General features: G+C 32.0%; 1 protein-coding gene across 2 annotated transcripts; it reads right to left on the bottom strand.

Moving 5' to 3' along the window:
* Positions 1-12,619: 12,619 nt before the first annotated feature.
* On the bottom strand, positions 12,620-15,170 carry LOC145331598 (uncharacterized). 2 transcript variants are annotated; one of them, XM_080176348.1, is made up of 2 exons: positions 15,116-15,170; positions 12,620-13,588 (listed from the first exon to the last, which is right to left on the bottom strand). In XM_080176348.1, the coding sequence occupies exon 2, from the start codon at positions 13,586-13,588 to the stop codon at positions 12,749-12,751; it is 840 nt and encodes a 279-aa protein (XP_080032474.1). In that variant the 5' UTR covers positions 15,116-15,170; the 3' UTR covers positions 12,620-12,748. The 2 variants fall into 2 exon arrangements, with proteins under 2 accessions (XP_080032474.1, XP_080032473.1); XM_080176347.1 differs by lacking the exon at positions 15,116-15,170 and adding an exon at positions 14,566-14,625.
* Positions 15,171-15,765: the final 595 nt, after the last annotated feature.

Below are 15,765 nucleotides of genomic sequence, written 5' to 3'. Positions count from 1 at the left end.
TTGTTTACTGGTAACTCTTAAACTAAAAGTTAGTTTATAAGCATGAAATCTTAAATTTAAAAAAAATCATCTCTATTGATCAAATAATTTATGAGAAAATTAAGGTTAGGTTCATTTTTAGGGTTTTTTAACCCTGGAGAGCTAGGGGTTGGCGGCAGGGGGGTGACTTCTAAACCAAAAATTAGTTTATAACCATAAAAGCTCAAGTTTAAGAAACAATCTCTATTGATCAAATGGTTCCTGAGAAAATTAAGGTTAGGTTCATTTTTAGGGTTTTTTGAGCCCCGGAGGGCTAGGGGTTGGCTGAAGGGGGGTGACTTCTAAACTAAAAATTAGTTTATTAGCATAATAGCTTAAGTTTAAGCAATCATCTATATTGATCAAATGGTTTGTGAGAAAATTAAGGTTAGGTTCATTTTTAGGGTTTTTTTGAGCCCCGGAGGGCTAGGGGTTGGCGGTATGGGGTTGACTTCCAAACTAAAAGTTAGTTTATTAACATAATAGCTTAAGTTTAAGCAATCATTTCTATTGATCAAATGGTTTCCAAGAAAATTAAGGTTAGGTTCATTTTTGATCCCCGGAGGGCTAGGGGTTGACAACAGGGGGTTGACTTCTCAACCAAAAGTTACTTTATATCATTAAAAGCTTAAGTTTAAGAAATCATCTCTATTGGTCCTTGTTTTTTAATATACTCTCATTTATACACATTTTGTTGATCCATATTTTTTTATTGTACTACATAAGTTTTTGTTGTCCCTCATTTTTTATTTTACTTGTCAAAATTTATTCAGAAGGTACCATGTGATCAATCATATATATTTTTTTATACTTTTCTACACTTTTTGGGTGTCCAATCAGATTGATTCCTAGATTTTCAAGTTCTTGGGAAGGTGGTGTTACCCTACCCCAAATTAGTTATAAACCTTCCCAGGACCTAAGAGAAGCTACCCTGTTATGAGGAACCATATCAGTTCAGCAGTTAGTGAGATCCTTCAGTACAAACAGAGAGACATAAAAACAGACATCCTGTTATCCCCCCTAAATGAAAATATTCTCCCCCCCCCCCGCCTAATAAACACATTGGACGTCCTTGAAGAAGAGAATGGTAATAATACTACAATTATTTTTTACACTATATCAATATTAAATATTTTACAAAAGTTTATATAAAGACAACCATGGACACAATTTTTCTCACTATCACTGATTATAAACTTTTTTTGTTAGATACTATAAAAATAGATCCTTCACTTATCGTATCCACCTTTCAACTAAAATCAGAAGACATTTCTAAAGTCATTTTATGCATACTAGCACATAAGAATCTAACTTCGTTTTCTTTCCATGATCCAGAATTTTCTATGAACAGTTAAATTTTGAAAATACATCTTGCATTTGAAAAGGAAAATAAGAAAGATAATATGTAATAGGATGGAAAAGATCATCTTGATGTTTTTAATAATTAGATTTTTATATTTTGATTTTGTTGTTAACCCTTTGTAGACAAATTGATAATATTTCTAAATGTTATTTTTTTTAATTGTCTGCGTCTGGCATCTGACTAAAATAAAAATCTATTACATTAGTTTGAACAATTAACTGTGTTGCCCCTTTCCGGACCTTAATCAGCCAATTTTTGTATGTAGTCTTTTATTGTGATCATAAACAGATAAAAACATTAATTGGCGCTGCCAACCGCAGTTTAACCGCCGAAAATGGCAGTTTCCGTTATTTGTCGTTTTTTGGCGATGGTCAGAAAAAGCATTTTTTTGGTTATGAAAAATAATTGCTCGCCATAAAATTTGGTTTTCCTAGCTTTAAAATTGGCCGCTCTACAGCTTTTTTAATATTTAGCGGCTGGCTGCTAAAAAGAGGATAAGGAGCAGTCTGACCGCTATGACTAGAAAAAGTAATTTAAGTAAAATACACATGAACCAACAGAAAAAAGTTTTACGTCTCTATCTGTATTAGGAGCCGAGATAGAGGGGGGGTCTGTTATGGGGTTAAGTAGAGATACAGAAGTTTAACTGCCTGTTTTTGCAGGTTTGGGTGCTGGAAGCGCCAATTTTTTTAAACTGAGAATAATATCTTAATAAGTTGTAACTAAAAACAGATAAAAACATTATTTAGCGCCGCCAACCGCCGTTTTAAATTGGCGGTTTTCGTTATTTGTCGTTTTTCGGCGATGGTTAGAAAAGGTATTTTTTTATTATAAAAAATAATAGTTTGTCATAAAATTTGGTTTTCTTAGCTTTAAAATTGGCCGCTCTACAGCTGTTTTAATATTTAGCGGCTGGCTGCTAAAAAGCGGATAAGAAGCGGTCTGACCGCTATGACCAGAAAAAGTAATTCTCTAAAAATACACATGAACAACCAGAAAAAAGTTTTACGTCTCTATCTGTAACAGGAGCCGAGATAGAGGGGGGGTCTGTCAGGGGGTTAAGTAGGGGTTCAGAAGTTTAACTGCCTGTTTTTGCCGGTTTTGGTGCTGGAAGCGCCAATTTTTTTTTACCTGAAAATAATATCTTAATAAGTTGTAACTATATACAGTGAAAAAAGGGACAAAAAAAGATATTTTTTAGGCCTTTTCAAAAGGCAGTTTTGAAATCCCGTTATTTCAAAAAAAAAATTAAAATGCTTAGAGAATGGTTTGGAAGGTGAATTTAGGTGTTCTGCATATTTCAACTTAAACACATAAGGCCTAAGATATGATATCCCAAAAATCTTTTGTCAAAGTCTACTCTAGACCTAGCGCTGGCGATTTCATTTTTCACAGGTATAAAATGCATGATTTTAGAAAACTGACTGGCGCTAGGTCTAGAGTAGACTTTGACAAAAGATTTTTTGGATATAATATCTTTGGCCTTATGTGTTTAAATTGAAATATGCAGAAAAGCTGAAAACCTGCACATTACTGAGATATTGTTAAAACCGCCGTGCTACCGTTATCTGTTGATATTTTACATGCCTGGCGCTAGGTCGCCAGTAGAGATAGAGAGCTGAAATTTTGTACATATATTTCTAGGCCCCTAAAGTAACTTTTTAGGTTAGCAGAAGATTGAAATTCGAAAAAGGGTATTTTCATGAAAAGATCTAGTCCACAGTGCCTTCAAAGGTGCTTTGACTTTAGTGTCAGAACCTAAATTGGGACATAGTGCATTTCATTACCCTAGGTTAGGTAACTTCAATTCACTTTTCAATAAAATCCAAAATGCAGCGGTTTTTGAGAAAATTAAATTTGAAAATTTCAAGTTCAATTTTCACCCACTAGGAGTTACCGCATAATCATGACAAGAAAAGCAAAGATTATTTATTTAAAATTTCGAACAACTTTGCTTTTATAAAGTTCTTCATAAAACCACTCCTGAAGTGAGTTAATTAATGGCCATTTTTATCAATTGCTTTGCTAAGGTCACGTAAATTCAGCCTTAAATAAATCATATATAGAGAGGTTTTATTACTGACTTTATAAAAGCAAAGTTGTTCAACATTTTAAATAACTAATCTTTGCTTTTCTTGTCATGATTATGCGGTAACTCCTAGTGGGTGAAAATTGAACTTGAAATTTTTAAATCTAATTTTCTCAAAAACCGCTGCATTTTAGATTTTATTGAAAAGTGAAATGAAAGTGATCATAAACAGATAAAAACATTAATTGGCGCTGCCAACCGCAGTTTAACCGCCGAAAATGGCAGTTTCCGTTATTTGTCGTTTTTTGGCGATGGTCAGAAAAAGCATTTTTTTTGTTATGAAAAATAATTGCTCGCCATAAAATTTGGTTTTCCTAGCTTTAAAATTGGCCGCTCTACAGCTTTTTTAATATTTAGCGGCTGGCTGCTAAAAAGAGGATAAGGAGCAGTCTGACCGCTATGACTAGAAAAAGTAATTTAAGTAAAATACACATGAACCAACAGAAAAAAGTTTTACGTCTCTATCTGTATTAGGAGCCGAGATAGAGGGGGGGTCTGTTATGGGGTTAAGTAGAGATACAGAAGTTTAACTGCCTGTTTTTGCAGGTTTGGGTGCTGGAAGCGCCAATTTTTTTAAACTGAGAATAATATCTTAATAAGTTGTAACTAAAAACAGATAAAAACATTATTTAGCGCCGCCAACCGCCGTTTTAAATTGGCGGTTTTCGTTATTTGTCGTTTTTCGGCGATGGTTAGAAAAGGTATTTTTTTATTATAAAAAATAATAGTTTGTCATAAAATTTGGTTTTCTTAGCTTTAAAATTGGCCGCTCTACAGCTGTTTTAATATTTAGCGGCTGGCTGCTAAAAAGCGGATAAGAAGCGGTCTGACCGCTATGACCAGAAAAAGTAATTCTCTAAAAATACACATGAACAACCAGAAAAAAGTTTTACGTCTCTATCTGTAACAGGAGCCGAGATAGAGGGGGGGTCTGTCAGGGGGTTAAGTAGGGGTTCAGAAGTTTAACTGCCTGTTTTTGCCGGTTTTGGTGCTGGAAGCGCCAATTTTTTTTTACCTGAAAATAATATCTTAATAAGTTGTAACTATATACAGTGAAAAAAGGGACAAAAAAAGATATTTTTTAGGCCTTTTCAAAAGGCAGTTTTGAAATCCCGTTATTTCAAAAAAAAAATTAAAATGCTTAGAGAATGGTTTGGAAGGTGAATTTAGGTGTTCTGCATATTTCAACTTAAACACATAAGGCCTAAGATATGATATCCCAAAAATCTTTTGTCAAAGTCTACTCTAGACCTAGCGCTGGCGATTTCATTTTTCACAGGTATAAAATGCATGATTTTAGAAAACTGACTGGCGCTAGGTCTAGAGTAGACTTTGACAAAAGATTTTTTGGATATAATATCTTTGGCCTTATGTGTTTAAATTGAAATATGCAGAAAAGCTGAAAACCTGCACATTACTGAGATATTGTTAAAACCGCCGTGCTACCGTTATCTGTTGATATTTTACATGCCTGGCGCTAGGTCGCCAGTAGAGATAGAGAGCTGAAATTTTGTACATATATTTCTAGGCCCCTAAAGTAACTTTTTAGGTTAGCAGAAGATTGAAATTCGAAAAAGGGTATTTTCATGAAAAGATCTAGTCCACAGTGCCTTCAAAGGTGCTTTGACTTTAGTGTCAGAACCTAAATTGGGACATAGTGCATTTCATTACCCTAGGTTAGGTAACTTCAATTCACTTTTCAATAAAATCCAAAATGCAGCGGTTTTTGAGAAAATTAAATTTGAAAATTTCAAGTTCAATTTTCACCCACTAGGAGTTACCGCATAATCATGACAAGAAAAGCAAAGATTATTTATTTAAAATTTCGAACAACTTTGCTTTTATAAAGTTCTTCATAAAACCACTCCTGAAGTGAGTTAATTAATGGCCATTTTTATCAATTGCTTTGCTAAGGTCACGTAAATTCAGCCTTAAATAAATCATATATAGAGAGGTTTTATTACTGACTTTATAAAAGCAAAGTTGTTCAACATTTTAAATAACTAATCTTTGCTTTTCTTGTCATGATTATGCGGTAACTCCTAGTGGGTGAAAATTGAACTTGAAATTTTTAAATCTAATTTTCTCAAAAACCGCTGCATTTTAGATTTTATTGAAAAGTGAAATGAAGTTACCTAACCTAGGGTAATGAAATGCACTATGTCCCAATTTAGATAGATAGATAGATGTATTTCAACATAAGCATACAAAATGATAATAATATTTCTTACACATATTTACAAAATTTTATGCATAGTTTGGTACTTTCATAACCTGGGTTGGCCGTTGCAAAAGCTGAAAGTACCGATTTAAGACAAACATATTCAAATGATTTTTTAATGTTTCTAGCTACATAGAAATTTTAATCAGATAATTAAATTGGATATATACATATAACATATAAATAGGTTTAAATAGTATAAATAAATAGTAAGGTATTAATGATGCTATTTACACTATGATACAATGGGGTTAGAGAAATTAAAATTTTTATAGTAAATTAAGACAAATTTTAATTATTTTTACAGACAAAACATTTTTGCTTATTACAATTAAAACTCTTATATTTATCTAAAGCTTTCTTTTTGATGAGATTTTTAGTGGAATTTTTAGTTTCAGCACACCTTATAGCAGTGTCTAGGTTGTTCCATATTTTAACAAAGCAAACATTAGGAAAAGTTTCTAGAGCTTTATGTTTAGGTAAAGGTACTTTTAATTTCATTACTCTGTTGGATAACATTGGTTCAAAAATATTATTGAATGAGTCTGGCATTTGTCCTGCAAGGAAACTTTTTACAAAGCTACCTATATTAACAGTCATAATATCTTCAAGTTTAAGTAAATCAAGTTTTTCAAGTAATGGATCTACATGAGCATTGTACTTTGCATTAGCGACATATCTCACAGATTGCTTTTGTTTTAATAATAATCTATTCATTCCCTCACATTTACATTACCCCATGTTATAATAGAAAATTCCAAGTGCGATTTTACAAGGGAATTATATATAGATTTACGAATTTTAGTTGGTGCAAACTTTTTCAATTGATTTAATACAAAATTAGCACTAGATACTTTGTTAATAACTGAGTTTATATGGTGTTCCCACGTTATAAACTCATCTAGATGAACACCTACAAATTTAAAAGATTTAATATTACAATCATTCCCAATTCTTTCAATCTTTTCACCACCAATTTTTATGACTAGAGAATCTTGGACACACTGCATTTGTTTGGTTCTAAAAACCATAAACTTAGTTTTGGCAACATTAAGTGAAAGTTTATTTGCTTGAAACCAAAGTTTAGCTTTTTCTAGTTCAATGTTAACCCTCTCCTCTAATCTTTTTAAATTGCTATCACTGTGTGCAAAAATTGTGTCATCAGCAAAAAGTGAAGAAAATATATCAATTGCATTTGGCAAGTCATTTATATATAATAAAAACAGTATAGGACCCAGAACACTACCCTGTGGGACTCCATGGGTTATGTTTTGAATAGATGATTTGACACCATTAATTTCTACATATTGAGAACGATTATTTAAATAAGAATGAAACCATTTATTTGATAAACCTTTAAAACCATAATGGTTTAGCTTGGTTAAAAGAATTTGGACATTGCAAGTATCAAATGCCTTTTTTAAGTCAATGAAGCACCCGAGTGTGTATTCTGGTGTTTGAGAATCAAGACCTTGGTATATTTTATTCAATAATTGAATTAAGGGCTGTGTTGTGTTGTGCTTGGGTCTAAATCCATACTGATGTTTATAAAGAATATTGAACTTATTTAAGTATTTAAACATTTGACAGGCAACTATTTTTTCCAGTAGTTTAGAAAAGGCATTTAATATACTAATAGGTCTATAGTTATCAAATGAATTATTCCTTCCTGATTTAAAGATTGGCAAAATTTTAGCGCATTTATAATTGTTTGGAACAAAGCCATGTTTAAATGAAAGATTAAATAGGTGAACAACAGGATCTATAATACTTGGCATAATTTCTTTTAAAAGTTTAGTAGAAATATTGTCAGGTCCACAACTTAGTTTAGGTTTTAACTTATTGAGAGTAGAAAAAATTATTTGAGGGGTGATTTTTTGAAAGACAAAATTTTCATTTACTGGAACCCCAAGGTAGTCATTTAAATCATTTTCGCAAAATGGAATTTCATCTGCTAGGCTGGGACCAACATTAATAAAAAAATTGTTAAAACCCTCACAAATATCTTGAAAGTTTTCATAAGATCTGTTATCATCAGTAAAAAGATTTGGGATAGAATGCGTTTTTTTATTCTTGTTAATAAGTTGATTAATTGTAGACCAAGTTTTTTTCATGTTAGATGAAAATTCATTGAATTTAGAAAAATAGTACTCTTTTTTGGCTTTCCTAACTGCAGATTTATAAATATTATTTGCAATGACAAATTTTCTATTGCTATCAACGGTTTTATCCTTAAATTTATTTCTTAATAACATTTCCTTTTTCTTTCTTAGGTTTAGTAAATCTGGTGACATCCAGGGATTTTGGGGGATAACTCTTTTGTTGGGTTTTATAGTTTTAAAAGGGAAGCATTTTTCAAAGTTTTCGTTGATAACATTAGAAAAGTTTTCAAAAGCACTCTCTGGACTAGAATCTGTAGTTATGTCAGACCAATCAAAAGAGGATAAGGATTGCTTTAATATTTCAGTATTTTCATTAGACATATTTCTTTTTTGTAAAAAAGAATCTTTGTTTTGCTTAGGATTACTAACATTTAAGTAAAATATTGGGAGATGGTCAGATAGACTTGAGTAAATAAGTCCGGCATTGTAATTATCCATCCTTTTATTTGTAAAAATGTTATCAATCAAAGTGGCACTTGTTGGTGTAATTCTGCTAGGTAATGTAATAACTGGTAAAAAAGAATGAGAGATTAACATATTTAAAAAGTCGTTGGTTGGAGAATGTTCATTATATTTAAGCAGATTAATATTTAAGTCAGAGCAAAGAATTATTTCTTCTGCATTCATAATTTTGAGAGAAGTTAGAGTTGTGTTAAGCCAATCAGAAAAAAATTGTATATTGCTATTAGGTATTCTATAAATATTTGCGATTATCTTAAACTTGTTTCTTGAAATGTAAACTTTAATTATTAGAGATTCAAAATTGTCATTAAAGCACGAGAATTCTTTGATAATTTCATAGTTTTTTAAGTTAGATAAATAAATAGCCAAACCCCCTCCCCTCTTTACTTCCCTATCTTTTGAGATTAGATTATAATTATTTAGACAGACTAAATCTTGATTTTTGATTCCCCACGTCTCTTGGACACATAAACAAGAAAAATTAAAGTCTTTGTTTTTGGTTTCATCTATCAAGTCTCTAAGATCATTTGATTTATTTGAAATACTGCGAATATTTAAGCTTAAAACGGAAAAATTTTCACTTTTATTACTAACTAGCGATTTAAATTCATTTTGATCAACATACTTACAACTATGCCCAAAATCACTATTCAATATAAGCTCATTCAGACCATTACTTGAAATTAAATCTATATCATCATCAAAGCCCTATAATAACAGATAAGTTTAAATTTTACAATTAAAAAGTGCCAATTTGGAAAATTAATTTTATAAGTTATACTATTAAACCCCAAAATAGTAAACTTGATTATCATATAGTAAGAGATTAGTGACATACAATAGAGATAAAGTGTAGAGTGGTGACGTTAGTTTAGACATATATTAGATTTGATATCAGAGAATGATTTTTGAATTTAGAATCAATTTAATTCTTTTTCACATATTTTGGCTTTGTATCAGATTTAACACCAACATGTTTAGGCAGATAGCTGTCGATATCACTTATGGTGTAAGTAAATGAATTTTCATTTTTGGATAGTAAGTTAGCCAAACGGGTTTTTCGCCTTCTTTGACAGTCATGTTAATGTCTCCATTTTGGTTTGTATCAAATTTGTGAATGGATCCTTTTTTCTTTAGAAATTTGATATGACCTAAAATCTTATAACGATTTTTAGTTAGTTGGAAGTTTATGAAGAACCTTTGTCTGGGAATGTATGCCTTTACCTTCGGTCCAGGATGTGAAGAGTCATATCCTCCCCCTCCTTCTTGTCCCCCTCCCCCTCCTTCTGGTCCCCATACCCCTCATTCTTGACCCCCTCCCCACGCATATCCCCGCCTCCATTTTTCGGTATATCTGACTTCTTTACTCCTCCTCTTTTGACAGCGGAAACCAAATCGAAATAGGGTGACCCATTTTTTCTATTCCAAATTTTTAGCAGGACTGAGTTGTTTTTTAGTTCATGTACTGCTGTTATGTCAGATTCAGGAATTCTGACTCCGTAGCACTCCTGGACAAGATCTAATGTCCTTTCTGTCAGAGTTCTTGTGTCCTGTTCATCATGGGGTTCAAAGAGACTTTTCCATCCTTTTTCAACATTAGGCGGGCTAGTAAGTATAAAGTTGCCCTTAAGATTACGTTGCAATGAGTAATCTGCCGTATTCAACGCTTCTTTAGCCTCAGCCTTAGCAGTCTTCACATCATCCTTCAGATTTGTGCATTTGCCATCTTTGCCAACAGTTTTCCACTCTGATCCACTAGTGGAAATTATGTGCTGGCAAACAATAAATAGGTAGTTTAAAAGTGCTTTGTTGTTATTAACATCGACTTCACACTTTTCTCTTCCTATTTTCTTCAATACATCTTTCACTACCTCGACATCAACTTTCTTAGCCATTTTTTTAGAAATAAAAATTTTGTGTCACCCTACTAGTTTAACTGTAATTCACATGAATAGGATTATAGCGGTCAAACTAATTATGTGTTGCTTGCTTGAGAACTAGAACACAACTTGAGAACTAGAACACAACTTGTTCTGACACTAAAGTCAAAGCACTTTCGAAGTCACTGTGAGTCTCAGAAAACTGCAGAATTATGGTCATTTTTCAAACACCCAGTAATAGAGATAACCTAGAGACATAATGTCTAAATCAGCGAATAGGAAAATACTAAAGGTACATTCCAGACATCTCATTGGCTGAAACATTTTACAGATCTTGGTAGATAAGGGCTTATTTTTTTCATTTCGTTTGCATTATGATTCAGCTTTAAATTGTCGAATATCTTATGACAAAGCCTTTCGTAAATTTCGTCTCAAATAATGTCGCTGGTATCTCGTGTATAACAAAAAGATTTTGATTGGTTGGTAAAGATAATTTTGTTTGTCGTATTCATTCGAATCCGGTGGATAGGAACCGGTTCTCATCCATACGAAAAAACTATGTCTAGCATCGTATTATATCCAGTTTTCTACGAATATAGAAATGTACAAGTTTTTTTAGCCGGTGCCTCCGGCACCTCGGGGCTAAAAAAACTAGTTTTAATCTTATAATTGTACATTCTATATCCGCGGAAAGCCGTTTATAATACGATACGAGAAATAACTATTATCATCTTTTGGAATGTACACAAATTAATCGGCTATTGTCTTATCTTTTTATATCCCTGGATGCTGCCACTAAAAAAAAGCTAAGTTTATGTATTTGTCGCATTATGTCATAAGCTCCATAGTTTATTCATAAATATACAAAACAAGTTTGCACAACTGTATCTAATATTAATGTTAGTGTATAAATAAATTAGCGGCTTCGCCCCAAGAGGTATTAGAAAATCCCCCTCCTATATAGAATCGTTCGTAAGTTTTTTGTAAAAAAAAATAATTAAAATTGAGGGGAGGGGATATTTTTTCACAGGGGCTTCGCCCCAGGGTTCGGTAGCTTAAAACCACCACAGGTCAAGTAGATATATATTACCTAAAGAGTAGAATCCAATCGGTTCAGTGGTTACCGAGATATTAAGCTTCAGACAGACGGATGGGCGGACAGACATCAAGCTACTTTGTATAGAGATGCATAAAGATGAGGCACTTCCTGTGTACATTAATTCTACATTTTTAAAAGCGAAGCTTTTCTATAATTAGGTTCGGTCCGTCCGTACGTCCGTCCTTCCGTAACGGATAGCTTTTTTCTATAATCTAAACTCTATAATCATTACCATAATGTCCGAAGTCCATTTTAAACATGTTGATTTTTCTACTTTTTTATGTGATCTAATTATCCGTTTGATCTGATTTTTGGTATATTGATTTCTGGGACAACAAATTTCAATATCATAAGCGAAGCAACTCTATAATCAAGTCCTAAAAATGTAAGTATGTCCATAAACATTATCCTGTATCAAGCAGTTTTTCAACAAATTTACATACAATTTTGATTCGACTCTTATACTTTTATATTCTGATTATTCAGTTCAGACACTATACAAGTGTTAATGTCCGTTTGTCCTATCGTTTCAGTGCTTCGCTTTTATGGATGTTGTCATCCTTGTTTCAATGCTAATATTTAAATCAAAGTAATGAAAGAATATTTCAAACGCGCTATCAATTAATAATGTTATTTCATCTTATTTCTTTAGCTTTGTTATTATAGATGTTGTCATCCTTGTTATGGAAAATTCCAAATTTCAATTGGCTGAGCAGATATTTTTAAACAATAATTGCCTTAATATATAGAAGTAATGTGAACAAATAATAATCATAATAAAATATAAACAAGATCATAGGTACAAGATCCATAATTGTGGAAACCATAAACTTTATAAAAGTTAAATTTGAATTTATTTCAATAATAAACTCGAAATAGAAATCATACAAAATTTTAAGTTTTCAAATAAACTGGAAGATGGTCTTACTTTGAATATTTCACCATGTTTTATACGAAATATTTTTCAAAATTTAAGCGATATTTTACGAAAGAGCATCAAATGTTTTGTTGAGTTCAAAGTGTAAAATAAAATAACATGGCAAAATATCATCAAATGCTGTAAAATCAAAATGTACATTAATCAAACTGTTTTCATTATTACAATTTATAACCCCTTTTTACTAAATATCCGTTTTTCATAGTTTTATGTCGAAGCATTTAATGGTTTATGATTTGAACTCGTTAAACATTTTCAATTTTTTTGTCAAGACCTAAACTTTTTTCATCCCTTTAACAGGAACAGAAATTATATCAATCAAAAAAATGCCTTACATTACTGTTGGAAAGTGCATGTTTTATAAATTAGTAACTAAAACAACGACATACAAACAGGATCGATTATATCTATTATTATAGGGTTAACACCTAATACAACTTCATAAAAACTTCATACTAAAATGCTTAGAAGGATATATGTAAGGGAAAGCACCTTTAAAACTATTAAGGGATTTGCCTCATGCAAAATTAATCTGGCAGTACATATACATTGCAAAATTGTACAACTTCTGCATAGATTCTTTAGGTATCTCTTTCGTAGATACTTTCGACTTCCAATAAGAATTCCAGGTTTGTGAGTCTTTTAGTTCAGGTACAATCTGGTACTCTTCTCCATCAATGGTTCTGTAAATTTCACCTTCTATTTTTCTTGCCTGTCTTGTTAAAGCTTCTCCATCTCCATCGAACGAGGAATCGTACAAGGAAGTCCACGTCATACCTCTACTTTGTCTAATTGGAATTCTTCTCTCTCCATCAACAATTGGTTCAGGAATCCTGGCTTGCAAAACAGTGAAAATAAGTGCTAATCTATCAATTATTTTTTCCTTTACTTCATGAGATACAAGGCAGGGACAGATTTGTTGTGTATCTAATCTTTTGGTTTTTAATGTCTTGTACATCTTGGAAGCCTTGTTCCACATCTCCAGCATGTGCATCTGATGAACAATTTCTTCCAAACTTGTTTGTCCTGCTGAACCAAATTTAAGAGGATCATCATTATTAGATAGAATAAAGTCTACAGCTGCTCCACCTGGAAACTTGAAATCTGATGGGCGTGAAGGAACAAACATAAGAACTTTAGGACCAGTCAGACCAAGATTTGCTGTTGGTAAAGAGTTCTCGATGGGAAACTTTTCATCAAAAAAGTATTGTATGTCTTCTACTGTGATAGAGTGCATTCCATGAGCTACATCTACAAAAAATGAAGTCATGTTGACTCCCTCCTTCCTTGCTGGCTCGCAGAGGTCAACAGAAGCTGAGAACACAGCAGTAGGTACAAGCATTAACAACAACCACATCTGAAAAAAATGAAGAAATTGGTATAGACACAAAGTGAGTCCAGGCTTTTTCTTTTGAGGGAGAGGTAAAAATTTTTTTAAAATTTTTGGGGCGTAATCTTTACATCATATAGGCAAGGACGTCCAAGCTTAAAATTTTTTTTCGCGGGAGGGTGTAAAAAATTTTATTGGGGGGGGTGTAATCAATCATTAACCTCCCCTCCCCCCAATTGGGGTAATTGAATGCCATCTCCGTTTTTAAATCTTATTTTTTTAGTGTGAAAGATAGAGGGATATAATTAACTGATTTCTTAAATATTTTAATATCTCCATAAATTTTGACTTTAAGAAAGCAATTAATTATTGTTACTAAAATATAATGCTAAAAAACAATATGAAATATAGGTCAATTTAGTCAATTTAAGGTACCAGGTATAATCCTTCAGGTCACCTTCATTCTGGCTCCTTCCTGTGACCACAATATTTGACTTCAAATTCTAAATTTAAACTTTCTAACTAGTCTACATGAAATATTAAAATTTTATGCAGATACACAGCTGATTCCCCAACTAACCGCCGACTGTAGCTGCCATGGATCACCGCCACAGCCGAAATTATGTCTTGAAAATTTTAATATGAAATTTACACAAAATTATACATTTGCTAAAAAAGTTGTTATTTTAGCCTCAAAAAAATAAAATAAAAGTTTTAATCATCAAACAGCTGCACTCTAGAGAAAGTTTTTAAAAAGTAGACAAATATTACAACGCTTGGTAAATACCCCATCCCCCTAATTGTCTAAAAGGGGCAAGACTTTTAGAGTATACATTTACATTTTGTTAAGTTCATTTCAAACATTAAGATATAAAACTTTGATAATTATTGATTGTTAACATAAAAGTTTGTGGACTAGTGTAATAAACAGACCATAGTCCCCTCTGCTACTTATTACAGATTTCTTTTAAATTACTTTAAAATCAAAATATGTGTAGACTTACTTTCGGTATGGTTGTTTGATTGCGAGATTCAAAACTCTAAAATCAACTGGGTAAAAATTTAAACCCAAGTGGTATTTATAATATTTTATATTTATCAAGGGTAAAAAGAGAAATTTAGGTCAGAAGAAATAGGTGCGCAAAGAGGGTTAGGAAGTTGTAAAATATAACAAGAATGACAATATCCACATTTTTTGTAAAAAAAACTTTAAAATCCTAATACAAATTGATGTGGGCTATTGTTCTCGTTTTTAACTTTGCAGTATGAATCTACAAGGGTCAGAGTATATTTTTGATATACCTTTCAAAAATAGGTTAAAGACAGTTTAAGCGCAGCCCCCGTGAAAAAAAAAGAAGATCATGCCTGTTAATTGTAGGAATGTAAAATAGAAGGTTATCAATATCATCAGAAGCTGAGAAATAGTAAAGTAATTCGAAAGACCGAAACTAGTTATAAAGTAACTTGCGAACTTAATGAAATATAAATTTTAATTTTGTTCATTGTCTCTGACATCAAATGTAGAATAGCTCGCACTACTAATAATACACTTACAGTGTCTTAATGTTTATCTCTTGACTGTGTGACCAGGTGAAATCTTGAGTGAACTGAATGTAAATTACAAACAAGCGATATTTATATAAGTCTGTGTATAAAGGTGCTCACACTGGTTCTTTCCCTTGTTTACTTCCCCCCCTTTAAAACATGTCTGACAACATCAATAAGCAGCGAAGCCCAAAAATATCAAAAGAAATTCCAATAAATCAAAGGAATTATGTTAAATTGAAATCAAAAGTTAATTTCATACTGCAATAAAGCAATATAGAATACGATACATGAGGTGGGGGGGGGGGGGGGTAGTAGTAAATGTTGAGTCCCTCTATTTTCAATTTTAGTTTTAAATAAAAATAAAAAGTATAAACCTTTTTTTTCCATTGGCGATATTCTTAGTAGGGTGGTAAAAACAATTTTCAAAATTAATACTAAAACCAAATATTAGTACTTTTACCCAAAAATAATTTAAAATTTCCCCTTCCCCCACCACAAAAAAAAACCAAAGAAACGTGAATATCGGTTGTGAAATATTACAGATATCCAGTATCCGTCCAAAAAAGTATCCAGCCCAATCCTATTATATATGTATGCAATTTGACAATTTTGTATTTGGAAGATTACTTGCTACACCTTCATATGTTATAATTGAG

The sequence above is a fragment of the Acartia tonsa genome, chromosome 11 (assembly GCF_053477335.1).
Source record: "Acartia tonsa isolate MP-2025a chromosome 11, ASM5347733v1, whole genome shotgun sequence".
Lineage (NCBI taxonomy): Eukaryota > Metazoa > Arthropoda > Copepoda > Calanoida > Acartiidae > Acartia > Acartia tonsa.
Note: the sequence above shows the minus strand (reverse complement) of the source record. Positions and strands in the feature narration are given on the sequence as shown.